This window comes from Lingula anatina, chromosome 9, assembly GCF_051362555.1.
Source record: "Lingula anatina isolate TDL-2025a chromosome 9, LinAna3.0, whole genome shotgun sequence".
In the NCBI taxonomy this organism is placed as follows: Eukaryota; Metazoa; Brachiopoda; class Lingulata; order Lingulida; family Lingulidae; genus Lingula; species Lingula anatina.
Genome location: NC_141775.1, coordinates 15,938,710 through 15,958,877, shown reverse-complemented (window position 1 = coordinate 15,958,877; position 20,168 = coordinate 15,938,710). Strand labels below are relative to the sequence as shown.

The following is a 20,168-nucleotide window of genomic DNA, read 5'->3' as shown; positions in this document are numbered from 1 at the left end:
TAGAGTGGGCCCTATAATACGTAAACTTATTATATGAGTCGCAGGGCTTCCCACTGTCTGCATATTATAAATTTACAGCCATTGTGACATCTACGAAACCGGTTTGAGCTCGTTCAATAAAATGGACACGTACAATCGAAAAGGGGATTTTTGTGAAATCCCTAATTCTATAAATAGCATCAGCATTCGTCATCCAGTATGCGGGCATTCCTGTACTTTTTGTAAACAAGGAGCCTTTTACAGTGTATATAGTTCTCAATTCACTGTGTAGCCAAAAATTCCCGTATGTATATCCTCTCTTAGTGATTGTCGAGCTATTCTCTTTACTCTACCGAATGTATGCGTTAATGATTGAATCACGAAAACATTTAGAAAAGACTGTGCAAGGGATGGAGGTGCTGTACACAGCAGTACATTCAGTTTAGGTCTTTCCCTGCACGTGTAAACTCTCGCAATCGGGGTTATAAATATCAACATCCTGACAAAATTGTGTCAATGGCGCACATATGTCTGTTTACATGCATGCGACATCTCTAGTTGCAATCACAACTGCAGTATAGGTTATTACCATGATGGTGATATAGTAAATTGAAAATGAACGTTGTTCACTTACCTGCGCCAGCATGCAGACGTGTATTTGTTGATCATCACCGTTTAGATTTTATATGCGTAATTTTACCGCTGTATAAATACTGTATGTACGTCAACATACTGTCAAAACCAAAAACAAAAAAACTCCCGTCTTTTTCTTCTCGTAAACATTAACTCTGTAACATTATAGATTAGGTCAGAGTAGCATTAGTTCGAGAAAGGTCACGGCCTGAGAAAGAGAGAGATCGAGTTAGCTTCAAAATTCGTCCATTTTCCCCAAATCTTGCCCCCCCCCTTTTTTTTTTTACAAAAACAAATCAACGAAAGTTTACTAAAACATATAAGTCCGAAATATAAGGTATATCTATGCCGAAGTAAAACACTTAATTACAATATTTTACTTGATGTGGCTGCTATAACATGTAATAAACTTATTAAGTTTTGTCAAAGAAATCTAATTATTTCTATCTAATGACTGGTGTAGTATCTTGGCTACTAAAGTCATTTGTCAAACAAATACCAATATACTGATAGCATAGGCTACACGTGGAAATGAGCCCCTGACCTAATTCTTCCCTCATGCAGTATACGCACAAAGAGATGTGGGTTTTTATACTGCACACTGAATTAAATACAACTGCTTTCTGTTACACAGTTTAATAAGGTTGTATCCCTCATCAAGTTACCAGTAATGCCATATGGAATGAAAGACGTTATTGTGGCTTCACTCTGGCTTCATATAATAATAATAATAATAAAAATTATTATTATTATTATAAAATACTACAGGCCTCTGTCAATTCTTCCTTGTTCTCTTCGTTAATCACCGTCCACCACCGATATTAGCCCGTACGTCTCTGACCTACATGTATGCTTTAGTTTTATACAGCTGTACTTCACAGTTTGTTTTACACACATGCCGACTGTTTATCAACAAAGGCAAAAACTGCTCGTTGGAGGAGTTGATTAGTAATAACACCAATGGAGCCAAATATATAGCCACAAATAATAACCACATGACCTTTAACGAGCACATCCTAATGCTAAATGTGTGTAAATATGGTGACATTTGGTGGTGTCGTTTTAATTTTATGTGATAGATACAATACGAGTCGCAGAGCTGTACGTGAAATATTACGAGTGTATTGGCGAGCCGCACGTACAGCTCGGCGACGAGTGTTGTATCTTGCTTAAACCACGGCCTCTGATTGGCTATGACACTAGTAGTGCAACAGACCGTGGAACGCATTCGTACATGACGTGCTTGTACGTCGAATACAGCACGATCGAGTCTTTTGTTCTACGCGCTAGCCGTGGTTTAAAGGTAATTCTTTACCACCGTGGAAATGACAGTTGAACATCGGATTTGAAGGGGTACATGTAATAAATGAGAATAAATGGTATCACATATGGATATCTTAACCGCTTGTTTGTATTTTCTGTACCACTAATCATGTTAGTTATGTAATCTGGAATGAAAATCACCATTCATAGCAATTGACTCTTGTGATGTGATTATTTATGAATAAAAGCACGTGAAACTGGGGGTGGGACAACCTTTTGGACCAATGATGTAGTACGAGGGGATTTCCCTAGACCAGCATGCATGTATATAATAGCCCTACGCACATCTGGGGACATCTTTTTTGAAAAGGATCACCTCATCTAATTCATCACTGTAAAAGGAACAATAGATTTAATCTAATAGTATACATATAGTCACCGGCTACGTCTTTCACAGAACAGACTTTACTGTTGTAGGGATAAAAGGTAAGTTGACAGGGTTTGGAAAATGTGGGATATTGTGGTGACTACATCAATGAATATTCATTTTTAAAAAATATATTAAGGTTTTTATCTGACTCGCACATGTTATTGCTAAGGTAAGCTTGGTAGTATAAAAGCAGGAGTATTAATGTATGGATGCTTGTAGTTTTTTCACATTACATTTCCCCATTAATAAACGCTTTTATCAATATTCAACAGCGAAGCATGTGCCTAAGTTCGAAATTGAATCGAATTGTGAACCTCTTTCGCCCACTTGGAAAAGCGCTCTATGTTGTCGACTATATTCAAACAATTAGCAAAACCGTTTTATATATGTGTTTGTGGGGAAAAGGGGGAACTATTTAGAAAAAACAAATATTAATCAAATGACAAATTATTCTAGGTTGATTCACTAAAGCCCGTGCTCTAGATTTAAAATATGCTCCTTCAATGAATGGCCTCGCTTGATAGACTATAACATTAAGAGAGAAAATGCACTATAGGGAAATATTCGTGTGAATGATCATGAGTTTGTCTTTCAACTCTGTGAACATTTAGAGTGGGATCTCTCCCCCCCCCCCCCCCCACACACACACACTCTCTCAATTTCTCTGTGATTTTTGTTTTTCATTTTTTTATTTTGATTAGATATCTAAGATAATATAGGCCTAAATTAATTTCTTTCGGAGTTTTATTCATCATATACATTTTCTGAGAAAAGTGATGTTTTATTTTTAATTTACATTCAAATGTATCCCCGTTACCTCGTACTAGGTTGAACAACCAGTGATGAGGAATGAGATAATAGTTAGCGAGCGCCAATTAATATAACAAAAATAAATGTTTTATCCATGTGTTTTTAACTTATCAATGATCAGTTGTGAGAACGTATATTTTACATGCGACAAGGTTCGATCTCGAGACGAAATTCAAATACGTTTATCTTGGACCCATGCCAAGGGGATTTCCCTAGACCTAAACATGCAGGAATGACTAACACCTGAGCAAATGAAGCAAATTTGGTTGTGATCTGGTCGTTTATAGCGAGCCAAGTTTATATTGAGCGCTTTATTATTCCGTTGTTATCTTATCAGTGGTTAAAATAATGTTTTTCGATGTTTTATTCGTCATAAACAATTACTGCGCTGAAATTATAAATTTGGTGAAATTATAGATTTGTCGGTGGGTCGAGGTGGGGGGTAGGGGGTGGAGGGGGGAGATATTTAAGAGAATAAAAACCATCACTGCGCCGAAATTAGATGGTTGGTGAAAGTATTGATCGTAAGTCTGTCGGCAGTGGATGCGTTAGGTGAGATAAAATTATTATTATTATTATTATTATTATTACTATGCCTCACTGTGACTGTAACACATTCGATGGAAAGGGGTGAATTTATTGGATATTAATACAGGAAAACCCTGGAAATTAAGACAGTAATTAAGACACTTAATTAAGGATTGTTTATATAAATTAAATTACAGATATGACGTCTGTTTATAGAATAGGAATTTCTTTAAGGCCTCGGTCACAACCGGTCGAACGTACGGTTTGTGTACAAATTTGTCAAGCAAGCAAGTTCTTGCGAAATTTCGAGTTCGTAGACAGCCCGTAAGCACGCACTGTAGATATTGGACATATCCAAACACCTCTACGAATAATCTGCGAACAGCGAGACCCCAGGTTAAGTTGCTTTCCTTGCACGGAGTTTGTAAGGTGTTTGTAAGTGAGATTTTCGGTTTAAAAGGTACCGTGGGAAGAAAATTATTATTATTATTATTATTATTATTATTATTATTATTATTATTTCATCACTTATTGCGGTAGGTCAGACGGGTATTGATAACTTCTTATTTTATCTATGCGTCAATACAGAATATTTTATATTTATATAAAGCCGAAGGAGTGTACAGCTTTAGGCTCAACTTCTACTGCTGAGTACACACTGAGAATAAAATAGGAGTCCAAGTGACCCCAAACTTGGAGTCCAGCAATGGTGCCTAAAATAATTCCAATTGGAGTAACGGCACCCCAGACCCCACAGAAGAATCAAAATTGACTCCATTCACACATCCCTTCATCCCTTGATTTATTTCTACAAAAGAATCACCATGACCCATATAAAGGAATTTGTGACTCCTTGGCACATTATATATATATAAAACAAACAAACAAAAAAAAATATATATATATATATATATATAAATAAGCAGTCCCAAGCAGGGAGACAGAAGGGACCGTTTATTAGAAACTGGTCTGTCCACAGACAGGTTTGAACCCATGTCCTCCAGATCTAGAGGCGAACAATATAACCACAAGGCCATCCGATCGCATGTTGTGTTGAATTAGCAATAACAAACAGTTTGTAAATCTGGTAATAAACAGCATGATATATATATATATATATATATCCCCAGTGGCATGCATTGAGGGTCAAACCTACAACCTGGACACAAAACCTGCTGACCTGGGTGTGGTCAGCAGGGTGTGGGCAACTGAAAGCCCTGGCCAGTAAAACTGCTAATCCACTGCATGAATGCTCCTCCGCTGTACTTTGTTCTTTGAATGCAGGAATGGGGTCGTTGACCATTGGTAAGTACGGGAAAATTGGCGTTTACTCCAGGAAAATCCAATTTATGTCTCCTCCCTCCCAGTGTACCACAAACTTTCATAGTCCCATTCATAACAAGAGAGAAGGCAACAAAGACTGTCGATTGTTCGTGATTTGGCCAAACAAGGCCGCTTTTATTATAAAACTCACTATCCTAATAATTTTAACAATAATAAAAATGTAGCAAATTGTTGCCTGCATTAAATGGTATGACCTAAGCGCCTTGCACACGGTGAGCAATTGGCGCACGCCACTTGCACTGCGCCAGATGCCTATGTCATCAGGTGACTGAAGATTCTATACGCAAAGACCCTTATTGTGCAGTCGCCGTGACTATTATTACAGCAAACCAGAAACTCATGGACAAAGGGATTATGTCAACGGCAACTGCTATATCAGTAGAGGAAATAACTTACCGCATTCATATAACAGTCGGTAGTTGTACGGTTAGTCCATGCTTGAACTTGTACAGAATCTTTCGCTCTCATAAAATGTTGTAAACGTGTCGTAACGCTTCGAAATATCGAGTGAACTGTTGGAAAGATCTCGTCGAAGAAAAAGCCGATGACATTTTTTGAACTGAAGGTTTAAGTTGAAGGTTGGAGATAACTTGTAGCTTAAATGTATCGTGCGCGTCAACAGAAAGAATCGAGCGCAAAGTGGGTCAGGCAGTGACGTCCCATGATATAAGCAGCAACATGTGCCTCAACTAGGACCACCCCTCTACGGTAGAATTGAGCATGTGCAGAATGTTCATGTGCGTAAATAAGCCCTGGAGATTGTTGTCGCCATAAAATCTCGTTTGACGACGCCAAACTTTTCTTTTTGGCCAAAACGAAGAGTTATTATGACTTTAACTTATCGTGTTATCGATGTTGCATATAATGAAAAAACGCTAAAGTCTTATTTTGACTAATGGGGTAGATATCTATTAGTTATAGTATTGTTGTCTCTATACTGTGTGTGTACTGATGTCAGTCCTATGCAGGTAACTCGTGACTAAGTGTTGCATGCCAGGATAGGGCCACGGGTTTTACTGTGGGTGTTTTTTCCAAAAAAAGTTTAAATCTGCAATAATTCGCCCACTACTCAAAAAGGACAACCTTGACACAGATCGTTTGGTAAACTATCGTCCTGTTTCCAATTTGTCATTTTTATCTAAGGTAGTAGAGAGGGTTATAGCAGTTAGACTATTTAAGCATTAAGAAGCAAACAATCTTGTTGAGGAAATGCAGTCAGCCTACAAATTCAATTATAGCACAGAATCTGCACATTTGAGAATTAAAAATGATTTGTTAAGTGGTGTTGACAAACATGCTGCTATGTTATTGGCACTGTTAGATTTGTCTGCTGCCTTTGACACAGTATACCATAATATTTTATTGACATTTCTAGAGCAGGATGTAGGGGTTAGAGATAAGGCCTTAGATCTTTCCCGATCCTATCTTGTTGGGAGAATGCAACAAGTTAATATAAATGGTGTGCATTCTGAACTCTCGCAGCTTTTATTTGGTGTTCCTCAGGGGAGCTTTCTTGACCCGCTAAAGTTTTGTGTTTACACGTTACCCCTTGGAGCAATTCTGCGTTATCATAAGATAGGTTACCACTTTGGGCGCTCTTTCGGAGATTTAATACAACTAGATATATGTAAACTAGAGCCACTTAGAAAGAATTAATCGAACTGAAGGTAACGTTTATGTACTTGTACTAAAATATGCAACAGGCATAAATATATGTTGGTCTGTAATTGGCCGTGACTTTCGTTTCAGACAGGCCGGTGCAGTAGTTTGTGGGTTATTCTAGTACGTGAAATATGGCGACCGGAGGTGCAGACGCATTTGGTGGAATTAGTCATGTGTCTGAAGAAACAAGGGGGTCTAATGCTCAGGACAGTGGTTCTAGCCGTGGACCAGGTGAATATCAGAATAAATGTATCATTATTATTATCAAAATAAAAGAGTGGATTTTTTCAATCAACAGCTAATATTGCAATTGTATTTACTTCCAATGCTTTGATGCCTATTTATAAGATTTTCATCGGGGAATGAGGCAATCCAGGTGAATAAGGTCATCGTTTTGAGTGGACAAATTAGTAATGGGAGTTGTATGTAGGGCGTTATTAATATTCAGATGTTGTCTTTGTCCAGCTATTTCCCCATGTCGTACAATCAAGGTTTTGCTTAAAATGTAACGTTGGTTTACAGTTTCACAAGCAAAAAGGGAAGAGCTTTTTCAACGGCCAGCACTTTCGAGCTGTCCAAACCACGTGATGACAGAAAACAGTTACGAAAAGGACGAACTGATTCATCAGCTCACTCTTACTAAAAAAAGCCTGGAAGAAGAAATTGAGCAATTGAAATGCGGCATGAGAGTCCACGAAGCACGCGAGCACCGCGAGAATGATTTAGAACAAGCACTCGGGGCAGAACGAGAGAGAAATCGCGAACTTCAAATGGAGATGGAAGCACAGGTTCGCGATTACAATCTGGACACGAGGGTGCGCGCCGACAACAGGTTACTACATGAGGAAAACCAACGTCTACGAGAACAGGTCATCGCACTTTCTTCACAAATTACCGAGAAAAAATCCGACTGTTAACCGCCGAGAGGAACGGCGCTTACAAGCGTTTTGAAAATAAATCCAAGGAGCTGGAGAGGATCCGGCAGGAGTTGCTTGAACTGTTTCATAAAACTCGATGACAGCGGCCGAAAATTCTGTTCTGCAGAAAACCATTGCCCAGCTGACGGATGACAACTACGACCTTCAGTTAGAGATCTATATCTATATATATATCTATATCTATTTAGAGATCTATATATATATATATATCACTTCCGGACTGATGATAAGTATGTGCGCTTGCGTTTCGTGACCCCTCGTCTTCACGGTTTCTAGACTTGGGGGTATGTCTTTAGCGTAAGAAGCTGCTCTCACAATTAGGAGACCATTCTTCTTGTTCTTTATCATGTGTAAGCTTTTGGATCTCTAACTGAAGGTTAGGGCCATCCCATGAGCACTAGGATATATATATATATATATATATATATATATATATATATATATATATATATATATATGAAAATTCTCAGACACAAGCCTAAAATTTTCCGTACCGTTAGCTTACGGCCAACCTGGTCGAAGGCCTTCATCAGACTGACGTGAGTAGTTGTTCACACTCACTGACCGCTAGGTGGTATAGCGGCCAGGACCCTCTTATAAATGTCAGGTAGATCAACCCCCCGTCCCTATTCATGGGTGGCTGGTGTCGGCTGATGTTGATAGCCTCTCGTATTTTTCGCGGGATGTCGGATGATTCAGATTCAAGAATCTTAGTTGAATTCCAATCTATACTGTGGCCGGTGTCTATTACATGTTCAGAAATGGCAGAGCTGGTATTGCCTACAGTCACTGATTTCCTGTGTTCACTCACCCTGATCTTCAACTGTCTACCTGTCTCACCAATGTAAAAGGAATTACAGTCATGGCAATTGATCCTGTATATTGTCCCACAACGGTGATCTTGGGGGGTTTTGTCCTTTGGTGCCACTAGGTGTTGTTTCAATGTGCACTGAGGTCTAAAAGCTGTGTTGACACTGTACTTCTTGTAGATCCTGCACACTTTCTCTGAAATTCCTTTACAATAAGGGAGGATCACTAGCTGTTTTTTTTCCGACTGTATCTGTTGGCTCACAGTTAGTTACTGCTGTCTTATCCTGGCGAAGTTTGGTCTTTAGAGCCCAAGGTGGGTAACCACACATCAAGAGAGCCTCATCTAGTGGGGGGTTGATCTACCTGACATTTATAAGAGGGTCCTGGCCGCTATACCACCTAGCGGTCAGTGAGTGTGAACAACTACTCACGTCAGTCTGATGAAGGCCTTCGACCAGGTTGGCCGTAAGCTAACGGTACGGAAAATTTTAGGCTTGTGTCTGAGAATTTTCATATTTATCCAACAACCAAGCTAATGAACCTTTTTGCTCCTATATATATATATATATATATATATATATATATATATATATATATATATATATATATATATATAGACCCCGACCCCGCATTATGGAACGACCCCGGATTATGGAACAAAACCGGAAGTTTGCTCTTTTCAACCAGCATGCAGAGCGTAAAAAATCCCCGTTGCCACGAAAGTTTCAAGCGTCTGCTACAATGTATCAAACGCGCTATGCAGACGCATGTTACGACCTGATACAATAGAAGTGTTAGCGTTTGTTCGTTGTTCTCAAATTTGATAAAATTAATAATGAACTTACGTTTATTCAAGCAAGTTTTAAAGCCGTTTATCGTCCGCTTTCGTCTGCACGTGTTACTGTCAGTTTCCGATCTCGATTTCTAACTTTTTCATACTGGTTACGGGTAGGCCTACATCGATCGCTGTGGACGTAAACACGGCCGTCTTTTACTGCTATAAGTATTGTAGCCTAACTTGTCTCATCCCTTAGCCTATTGTTTGTATTTCTTGTTCTCGGCTTAATGAAATTATTTCAAAACATCCACTTTCAAGAGGTTGAAGTAGGTTATTCCAAGATCTCATAAAAATGCCTTTGATGTTGGGCATAGCTGTGGGTGCTTTCTGCTCACTGTAAACTGCCGCTAGAGAACGCTACGAGCGCTATTAGACTCAAGCGACTTGTGAAATAAATACATTTGTTCTCACAAAATAACACTTAATGTTGACTTTTGTATTGACATTATGAGAGAAAAAATCGTTACTGACCTTTTTCATGCTCGATAAATTTCAGCATGTCAAAGAGGAAATTATAGGCCCACTCTTATTCAATATCAGAGGCGGCACGTAGGCCTATAGGCCTAGGGCCTATTTGAGGTGCCAAAGAGGATCATTTTAAATCATATTTCAGGTAGGCCTACACAAATGACACATGATTGATCTTTGTTGTGATGAAAAAAAAAATTAGACTTATGAATCATTAAGGGCCTACTAGGTTTGCGCCTTTTCTGGGAGTTTTATCTTTAAAACTTCTTATTTCAACTATCTCTATCCAGTATCTTCTTCTTCTATTTTTCTTAAATATACCACAAGTGCTCTCAAGGGAGGTGGTCGTGGGAAGTTGGCCCTCAGTCACTCTGATGAGGCAGCTCTAGTCCACTACTGCCTTATTATGAGTGACTGGGGGTTTCCCTCACCAAAGACTTGGAGTCTGCAAGTTTGCTCTGGCGGTGGGAAAACAAAGGGATAGGTCTATGGGCTTTTCAGCGTCGAACGGCTGGTGGGGTCGGTTCATGAATCGACATCCCGAGTTGTCCCTTAGAAAACCGGGAAGGATAAATAGGTGCAATATAGTGAAATAAAAAACATGCTAAATAAATGAAAAATAATGAGAAAATGAATTTTGTCTTCAAATAAAGATTTGTTCGGATATCGGATAATAAGAAAGCATTATTTAAAGACTTGAAAGAAAGAAAGAAAGAAAAAAGAAAGAAAGAAAGAAAAGAAGAGCTGTAGAAAAAATGAGAAAAGCCGAAGATGGCGCTAAGCGAAGAATATAGAAAGAGGAGAAGAGAAGAGCGGGCGTGGAAAGGAAGAGGAAGAAGGCTGAGGTACGAGAGCGAAAGGCACAGAGGGCATTGGAGGTGAAACGTACGTAGAAAAGAGAAGAAGGAAGAAGAGAGAAAAAAGAATTTTTACGTTGCGTTGTTTGTAAAGCCTAGGTCTGAACCGAACGTACGGGCTGCTACGTGTGGTCTACGGCCAAAAAAATGGGAAAAACTTGGGAGTTCGTGCGTGAGGAGCACATCCATCGTGCGACTTTTGGAAGACGCAAACAGCACGTAGTAACTTTTCGACATGATCAACAGCCGCTACGTGCGATCTAGCTACGTCCTAGCCGGACGCAAGGAACTAAAAAACCGTGCGTCCAAAACGTATTTGGGACCTAGGCTTAACGCGCAAGAACATTTCACTTGCGCTTAAACCACTACATTTTTGGACGTTTTCCTGTGTTATATCTGCTGGAATTTATCTCAGTAAAGGAGAAACATTGGTTGAGTTATTTTGTTTTATATATTTTTTAAATATTTATATTGTTTTTTTTTCTTATTTATACCGCAAAAGTACATGATCCTACAAGTGATATTTTCTTGTGCGTTACAAACAACGCAACGTAAAAATAAACATACATACGTACAAAACACAAACGCACATTATTATTCCATATGGTGAACAGAGTTGCGAGACAGTATAATAATAGAATAAATTGCAGTGATTTCGTTTTATGGAGTTAAATGTTTAATGCATTTTATAAAGGTCAGCGATGTTAAAAAACTGAATACATTCATCTCTTTGTTAGGTCACAGCACTAGTCTGTTACATGAGTTCTCCGTTTTTTTTATCTTTTTATTTTTATTGTATTTGTCACACTTTCGATAAATTCTTTGTTGGTGGTGTGTGAGCTGTTAATGTTAATTGCTAGTTTTGTTATCATGAATTAAAGATTTTATTTTGAATCATTACTGGTGTTGTTACATGTATCCTACCTGAAGGCTGCCCAAATGAATGATCGATGATTTTTAAAATGAGAAATATCAATATTATTCTTTCATAATAATGAATACAGTATTTTCAATTTGGCATTTTAAATGACCAGACTACTTAATATCGCTTCGATACTCCGACGTAGCAGCAACTTCTCGTTTTGTTCCATAATCCGATCAAGGCAGTGGTAAATGAGTGGACTATTCCATTTTTTAGCAATATTTGTGTTTAAAAGTAAAAGACCAACTAAATATGAATAACAACTGCTGTTATGTTCATTGATATTCGCAATATAAAGCGCATTTGCCGTTTTATTGTCTTTTATAGACCCCCTGCGCTACATATTGCCTTGCATCTTATCTAACAAACTCTGACGGAACGTTATCTGCGCACTTCCGGTTTTGTTCCATAATCCGGGGTTTGAGAACAACATGAAGTTAACCATTATATTAGCGTTTTTCTCCAATAGTAACCCCAATCATATGGATTAAGCTTTACAAGATAGTAAATAAAGCTCTATCGTAGCTACATGCAAAGTATTAGAGGATAGTTTACGTTCATTTTTATACACAGACTGTGCAAAGCCGAAAAACGTCAAATATCGTTCCATAATCCGGGGTCGAGGTCTATATATATATATATCCTAGTGCTCATGGGATGGCCCTAATCCATAATGGAATTATATAGCTTTTATGCTTCAGTAAAACGGCCTTTGTAATTAAAATATATGGTCTAAATATTTGATATTTATTGTACATAGTTCTAGACAGACTTGAAGATAGAAAAACAACATACTTCATTATCTAATGGCATCATTCAGTGTTACAGTGTTTGACTATGTACACGTCGTTTAAAGCAATAATAACTCTTCCTTTGAGATTCAAAATTCCGCAAGAAATACATTGTAAACAACGCCTGGAAATATATTCTATTGCATTTTCCCACTAAAACGACTGTTAGGCTTCATTCACATGCAATGTCTATTTTCGAAATTCTATTTTCTATTCGCGGTATGTCTTATGATCACGGTCTGTGCCCTGAATATCCCGCGGCGTAATTACTGGTAGTGCGAGCCAGTTACTATAAGTTACAGTAAGTAACCATGATCATAAGATACATGATCATAAGATACCGCGAATAGAAAATAGATTTTTAGAAAATAGACTTTCCATGTGAACGAAGCCTTATTGTAGTAAAACTAAAATCTGTGCTTGTCACTTGGGCTTTCGATGCCTATCTTCACGGTCGACAAGTGCATCCGTTGCCAATGACGTTTAGGTGTCACGCGGATTCTCGCGTTCATTCGAGACCAAAATAATATTGGCGGGAAACCATCAGACGTAAGTTGCGAGTTTTTGTACAGTGCGTCGGATAACGAAAAGCCCAGAATTGCACACATTGTAGATATAAATGCATTTTGAGCAATAAGACGAATACATCTAATGAATCTTATAATATTGTTATATAGTGTTGTTGTTGTCTGCTTTTCCCGCGGTTTTAAGTAGGTCACCAGAAACTATCGCTCGATATCGCGTGACTGCCATGTCAGAGAGAGGGCTCCGTCAGTTAAAATCTCTTAAGAGTTTTTAACAAAAAACCGTACATTTAGGAAAAAAACCCTGGATTAACTTTGAATGCAGGAATGGGGTCGTTGACCATTGGTAAGTAAGGAAAAATTGCCGTTTTTTCCAGGAAAATCGTATTTTCGGCCAAAACGAAGAGTTATTATGACTTTAAAAGCGTTTCAAGGTGCCTTATTACATTACTTTAACAAAGGAGGCAGCTACAAAATCTATCATCATTTCGATGAGCAAATTATAACCTGTTAACAAACGAGATGAACTATGCGATGTAAAAAATATCCACTGACAAAACCTGAATTTTAATCAGGTTCATGTATGTCCAAGGTGCCTTGATACATTACGTTAGAAAATGGACGTAGCTGCAATAAAAGCGATCTTGACACCAGAAACTGTTAACAGTGAAGATGTAGGGGAGAGCGGGGTTGGTTGGAACAGTTTTCACCTTTTTTGCGATATCTCAGCAGTCAAAGCTTTGGGGACAAAAATAAAAAATCTGATAGGGGAAAATTATATGCCGCACTTATCTATGAAATAAAACATCAAGTAGGTCTTTTTATTTTAGAGTAATAAATGCTCAAAGTTGGCTCCTAAAACGTTCCATCTCACCCCACCCGCGGGGTCAGTTGGAACAGGCAGTGGGGTGAGTTGGAACAAGAGGGCGAGTTGGAACGCTTTCATATAAATTCAAAGTATAATTCATTTTAAGAGTAGGTTTATCTATATTAATTTCCCAACAAGTACGTGTTACTTTGTATTCGTATCTCCATAGTTTGTAAGCATTTTTTACGTTTACAATTTGCTTTCAAATAGTCTTTTCGATGTATAAACCATATCCAGTTACACTTCATTTCATAATGATAACAAAAGTGGTGTAGTTTAAGAGAAAAGAAATTGAACTCATATAACTCAACCTATTAACAACAGTATGTTAGACCTACAAATGAAAACTGTATCTCTTTCAACTCAACAACTCAGAATCAAAATCGCAGTTCTGACATATGTAGGCCCTACACTTGGTCAACCTTTGTACAGTCTTCATGTGACCACTTTAGACAAACAATGCATTTAACCCATTGCTCTTTTGGTCGGCTGTTAATGAACGGCTCCCCACAAACCAGACATGGCCACTCTTCTTCTGACTCAGAATCGCTGGTCATCTTTAATTTCCCTTTTCTTGATTTTCTCTATTGACTAGAAATCTTAAACTGTTTTTTATTTTTGTTGCGCTTGTCCTTTTTAATTTTGTTGGGCTTGGCCTTTTCTTTTTCGAGTAGCTCATTTTCAGGTGTGTCAGTTAGTACTGCACTGCATTGTTTTCTTCTTTTAATCTTTGGAATGCGACGGTGAGCCTTTGGAAAGGGTCTAATTATTGCTGGACTTGAGCTGTTTGGGGTTTTTCTTAAGTGAGCTTTAGTGTGCTGTAGCACCTCTTCCGGTGAGGGCAACTGAGATTTCAACTGAATCTTTGTCTAAGTTACGAGGTGAATGTTTGTCCTTTCTGGCGGATTTTGTACCGTCGTTCACTAAACATTAACAGCAACCCCCAATCCATTACACAAAACATTTAAAACCACATCGGCAGAATTGGTGTTGTATAGTTTATCCATAACATAGGCTCTCAGCTAGAATATTTTCATTTTGCCGCGAAAAGCAGAGTAATAATCAACATTTCCTTCCACATCTAAAAGCAATTTATCGCAAAAAGCAACTGTGGGCATGCAGACCCCTTTCGACCAAACAGCTAGGAACTGCATTTAACAAGCAATGACCCCCCCCCCCTCCCCCTTGTATCTTCTACACGCATGTACATTCCGGCATCTTGGAGATGTTCTATCAGCTAGATTCCGTCTCCAGTTGGAGTTGTACTGGGTTACTACGTTACTACTCTCTTTAAAGTTGAAATTAAAACATTTAGAGAGGTTTAAAAAATGAAAAACACCGTGCGGGGTGGGTTGGAACACCCCTGACAGTGTTCCAACTGGCCCCATGTCAAATGTTCCGACCAGCCCCCATGACGTCATGGCCTACTTATGACACTGTATTTCTTTAACACGTGGGAAGTGATTAAAAAAAACAAAAGCCTTTTGAACATCAAGGTGGCCCTAAACGCTATGCACAATTTCAGTGATATAATCCTTATACTTTAGTTTACAGCACGATGAATGTCAAAAATATGAAAACTTACTTCGAGTAGCGAAAATAAGTTTTTTTCGCATAAAACTTTTACTGCATTTTCGAAACTTCCACAAGTTTACCGGATGAATGACCATGCCACGTGACATTTTTATGCTGAAGGAGCACATGATCGGTCTTGTGATTTAAGAAATAAAGCCAATGTTCCAACTTACCCGCGTTCCAACCCACCCCGCTCTCCCCTATTATTCGATGTAGAAAATACACGTTATCATAACCTGTTTTATCATCAGGGACATGTAGGACAAATGTGCCTTGTTGATCAAGATCAAGATTTGCCTGTAGTCATAAAGGTTGTAACCATGAATATATATATAAATTGTTGAAAGGCTGATAACCTTTGAGTTGCACCTCTCTTGGTAACTAGAAAACGTCCGAATATCTTCCTTGAAAGCAACAAAAAATATATTAAGTTTTAAGGTTAATTGTTTGGTAGTCCATGTACGTGAGCACATGCAGCGATTTAAAGCTGGTTATTTATATAGTTTATTAGCAACTGTCCTCATACTGACCATTAACGTTCACTGGCAATATCAGAGACGATATTATGAACGTCATGAACACGATTCGGAGACACAGTGGTAGGTTAAAAATAAGACACGGAATTCTGAAAAGGCATTTGATATTTATTGAAAAGACGGAATCATCATCATCATCATCATCATCATTTAGAGCCTATAGTGTTCCACTGTTGGACAAAGGCCTCAGCATGCTTTTTCCATTGTTTCCTATCCTGAGCCTCAGATTTCCAGTTTGGCCAAGGTTTCTTCTTCCAAGACTTCCAGTAGTCATCTAATTCATCCCTCCATCGTTTGACCGGCCTTCCTCTTTTTTTTTTGTCCATACCTTGGTGTCCATTCTGTAAGCCTGATTGTCCACCTATCGTCCTTCATTCTTTTGACATGTTCTGACCACCTCCATTTCATTTCTTTAACTGTGAGCGGTACTTCCTTAACTTTGGTCTGTTCACGTAACCAAACATTCGTTTCCCGCTCTCTTGGACTGATGTTCAACATAATTGTTCAACATAAAAGACGGAATAGGCAACAACAATAACAACAACAACTACTGCTAATATACTACTACTACTTGTACTACTTGTGCTGCTACTACTACTACTAATTCTTCTACTACTACTTCTACTACTACTATAAATTATTATTATTATTATTATTACTTGAAGAATAAACAAAGAGCGCAGGCCTCTGCGACGTGTACAATTGAAATAGTTTAATTAAGAGGTAATTGCTACTTCTTGTATAGCTTCGACGAAGGGCGCATTTCTATGATAACCCGTATCACCCCCGAAATTTAAAACAAACAAACTGTCAGAACCAAAAATATTACCTCCTTGTCGGAGGTATAAATAACAAGAAGAAGAATAAAAACTATAAGAAAAAAATAATAGTATTCCTGATGAAGCAGAGATTTCCCCAGTATTTATTGGCCATGCAACTAGGTGTTCTTTATTTATCGCACTATCCCGAACTATACTTCACATAATTGTACAAACCAATTATCTTTTGATGCAAATAAACGTTATTATTAAGGATACTGTTAGAGAGTTTCTTATCATCCAGATGCCGGAAATGAGGTCTTTCCTGCAGTCAATTATTCAATAATTCATGTACCTTAATGGTGATTTAAAATTATAAAAATATCCTTGAAAACATTAAATATTGGCGTTTATATTTCTCATCTCTATCTTAAGTAAAGGGAACTCAAAGCTTTTATCGTTAAATTAACGCCTTAATACTTTTGGGGGGGTGGGGTAGGGATCGGTATGAGTCGTAACTTCAACACTGAGCAAATTAGTATAGTTGACCACAAGTGTATGAGAGGATCAGATGTTTTTTTTTCAGTTTAATAATGTTGTCAAGGCATATACTAAGATCAGGGACACAACTGGCTAGTGACGGTTTTGGTTATTGGAAAACAGACGCAAGGCCAGACACCAATTTCCTGGGTTTATTTACCTATAGTTATTTCCATTCATCACTTACCGACAACCAACAGAAGGAGGAGCTTATATTCATCTCAGGTTTGTTCATTGAGTAAGCCGCAGATTTCACCACAGCAGGAGTCACAGCCGTTTCCAGCCCCGGATGCACACACTCAATGAGTTATGACAAAAATAGCATACACACGATGAAGCAAGAGTGAACTGGAGGACAATAAAGATTATAAATTAAGTAAAAGCAAAAGTCAAAAGGTAGATGATGTTTTTTGCGCATTGGGTCGTCTAGACAATAAGAGCAGTTATATGAAACAATTCGTTAAAACGTTTGTGATAATTCAATCAAAATTTACTTTCAATAATCAATTCAAGGGTAGGCCAGTATACACAATGCCACTGCCAGAAGGAAGTTATTACAAACGGCATTGATCGTTGAGTCATTCTAACACAGTTTAAATAATCAACAATTTCAGAGTGTGAATAGAAAACACAGTTCGAGGACGGCATACCGTTCTTTTTATTTTACAAACAAAACAGCTAGGACAAACAGCGATGAACCTCACTTCACTAGGCGCCATGTCGCAATCCAAAGGCACGTTCAAAGCCAGTAACCATGCCAACTGGAGGTCCAACAACAGCGCCATGCTTGATGTTACTCTGGCCACGAGGAGGCGTGCGCAGAAACTCAATGACATAGAGGCCCCCAAATGCCAAGCAACGACCCAGTTTATAGAAAAGCATCGGCAATATGAGGAAACGGTGACGGATAGAACTATCGGCAGCATACGGAGAACCATATAAAAGATAGAGGCGTATAAAGGCCTCCTAAAAACTGAGTATAAAATGGAAAACATTTATCAAAGGCAGTGCGGACAACCAGAGTTCAAGCGACCGGGCGAACAACTGCATAAAATTAGACGCCGCCAAATGCGACTTTGCAATGGCGGCTTTTCCATGAGTAATTTAAAGATGGAAGTGAATCGACAAGTGGATGGAGCAGATCCAAGTCGACGGAAATTGCGCGTGAGAGAAATCCAGTTAGAAAGACTCAAGCGACACACAGATATAACTCTGGCGAGTAGTGTAGCACGCTTAATGGATATTATGAATGGTTCTTCGGACCATGCGTAAAACTTATATACCATTACTATGTGAGCCAAAGCCAGGTTTTATTCAACACTTGTTATAATACTGTACATTTGTCTTATAATATTCAGTGACATTACAATACATTACACTAACGGTATCTGTCTTTAAAAAAGGTGCTAATTTTACAGCTGACGTCAGTGGTTTCTGGGCGAAAGTGCCATTTTAGATTTTATTAATGTTTGTACTACCATAAAAATAGGTGTAATTCACATGTGCTGATAGACAGATGCATAATTGTATGTTTATTGATTATGAAATATAATGATAATATAATAAGTATATTAATAAATTATATATAAAATGATAACAATTAATATGAAAAGATCTACTTTGTCAAGAGAAAATGGCACCAGTTACAACTTACATAGCTAGAACTGACCTTATATTTGAATCTCAATTGTACCTAAATAAGACATTACAGGTCTTACGTTTACATTGTTACTAAAGTAGAAGGTCGTCATAAAATGTTAGTATAGTAAAACAGTCTATGCTCACGGATGCCAGTATGTTGTTTAAAACCAAAATAGCTCTCCGACTTAATAATTGCATGCTAGACGCGTTTTTTTTCCTGCACATAGTCTAAAAAAGCGTGCCCATAGATGCCCCACCTAGCTATAATAAATACAATATGATGATACGGAGTGTCCCTAGTATAGATAAATAATGAACAAGAAGCGAAACGCTATTTCTTTCAGAATTCAACATTTGCCGTCTAGATACGACGTACGTTTCCGATATGTAGGTTAGTCTAACGTGACAGAGAGTCCCCCAAAACAGAGAGTTCGCTTCCCATTCATTTGTACAGGTAAGCCTCGCCTTTGAGCTACTTGTAGATCAGGGCCCCGTATCTCGAAAGCATCGCGCATTGCGACCTTGCGCAAGCGTCTCGATTCCATAACTCGCTCATACTCGCCCCATATAATACACTGTGGCCTCTATGTAATATCGCTAATCGCAATACGCGATGCTTTCAAGATACGGGGCCCAGGCTGGCCCTAACTATTACAACTAAATGGATCGCGGACTTTACTGTAACATAGACCCTAAGTTTGGTTACACCGGACCTGATCACAGAGGATGTTTAGCCAACTTAATTTTCCTTAGAGTTTAGAATATAGTGAAGTTTGCTTTGACACAACGTTTTTCAATAGTAGTCCAATTACAGAACGACTATGCTTCTTTTAAAACAAAAACATATATCGCCAATGTTGCAGACTAACAGTTTATTTATTTAATTGAGCTACTATTGGTTTACTATGAATCAAAACAGACAAAATTTGGGTTTAAAATTTGCGGCAAATTTTCTGGCTAAAGCTCTTATATAAAAACCATCCCAGACCCAAGTCTGGGACAGAAAATCTTAATCGTTTTCCCCTTACTTTTTTTAGGTATCTAAAGTATCTTGTAAGTCGCCTTTCACAAACGCTCGTAAAGGCCACCTGTCTTCTATTTTTAAATAACTTAAAAGACTACATTCTTAGAACATAGACTAAAAATCAGACTGCCAACTGCCAGAATTGTCTAAACTCAGTTTCAGTGTTGAATAAATTATTCATCAAGATCAAATTTTCAAATGAAGTGGAAAACAAATTTTATTAATGCTTTGCCTCATTCTAATGTCGATTTACACTTATTTAAGATCGAAAAGGCCTCGAGTAGTTAACGTTAGCTGTTATAAATTAATTGTCCTAGTTATTTTGGTAAGGTTCCTCAAAGTTATGAGTATTTGTGAAATGCACTTAGCTGGATACAGTAGTAGCCTTTGAGGGCATTAACAACAGATGACACTTGGATCTACTGATCC

At 38.2% G+C, this 20,168-nt stretch overlaps 2 protein-coding genes across 5 annotated transcripts in view; one reads left to right on the top strand and one right to left on the bottom strand.

Annotated features, from left to right (window-relative positions):
* The window catches only part of LOC106170786 (baculoviral IAP repeat-containing protein 7-A), a 36,749-nt gene that overhangs the window by 11,778 nt on the left and 4,803 nt on the right, over window positions 1-20,168 (bottom strand). The window contains exon 1 of one of the 4 annotated variants that reach the window (XM_086995458.1): window positions 8,082-8,727. The exons of 1 other annotated variant lie outside the window; for it this stretch is intronic. Coding sequence is in view for 2 of the 3 variants with exons in the window: in XM_086995461.1 (XP_086851587.1) it covers window positions 614-648 (35 nt within the window). In the remaining variant the exon portion in view is untranslated. Of the gene's footprint in view, window positions 1-613; window positions 780-8,081; window positions 8,728-20,168 lie in introns of those variants that run through there. 2 more of the 4 variants (XM_086995461.1, XM_086995456.1) reach the window with 2 other exon arrangements.
* LOC106151148 (uncharacterized) lies at window positions 6,476-7,985 on the top strand. The gene is made up of 2 exons (XM_086995465.1): window positions 6,476-6,880; window positions 7,172-7,985. The coding sequence occupies exons 1-2, from the start codon at window positions 6,781-6,783 to the stop codon at window positions 7,564-7,566; spliced, it is 495 nt and encodes a 164-aa protein (XP_086851591.1). The 5' UTR covers window positions 6,476-6,780; the 3' UTR covers window positions 7,567-7,985.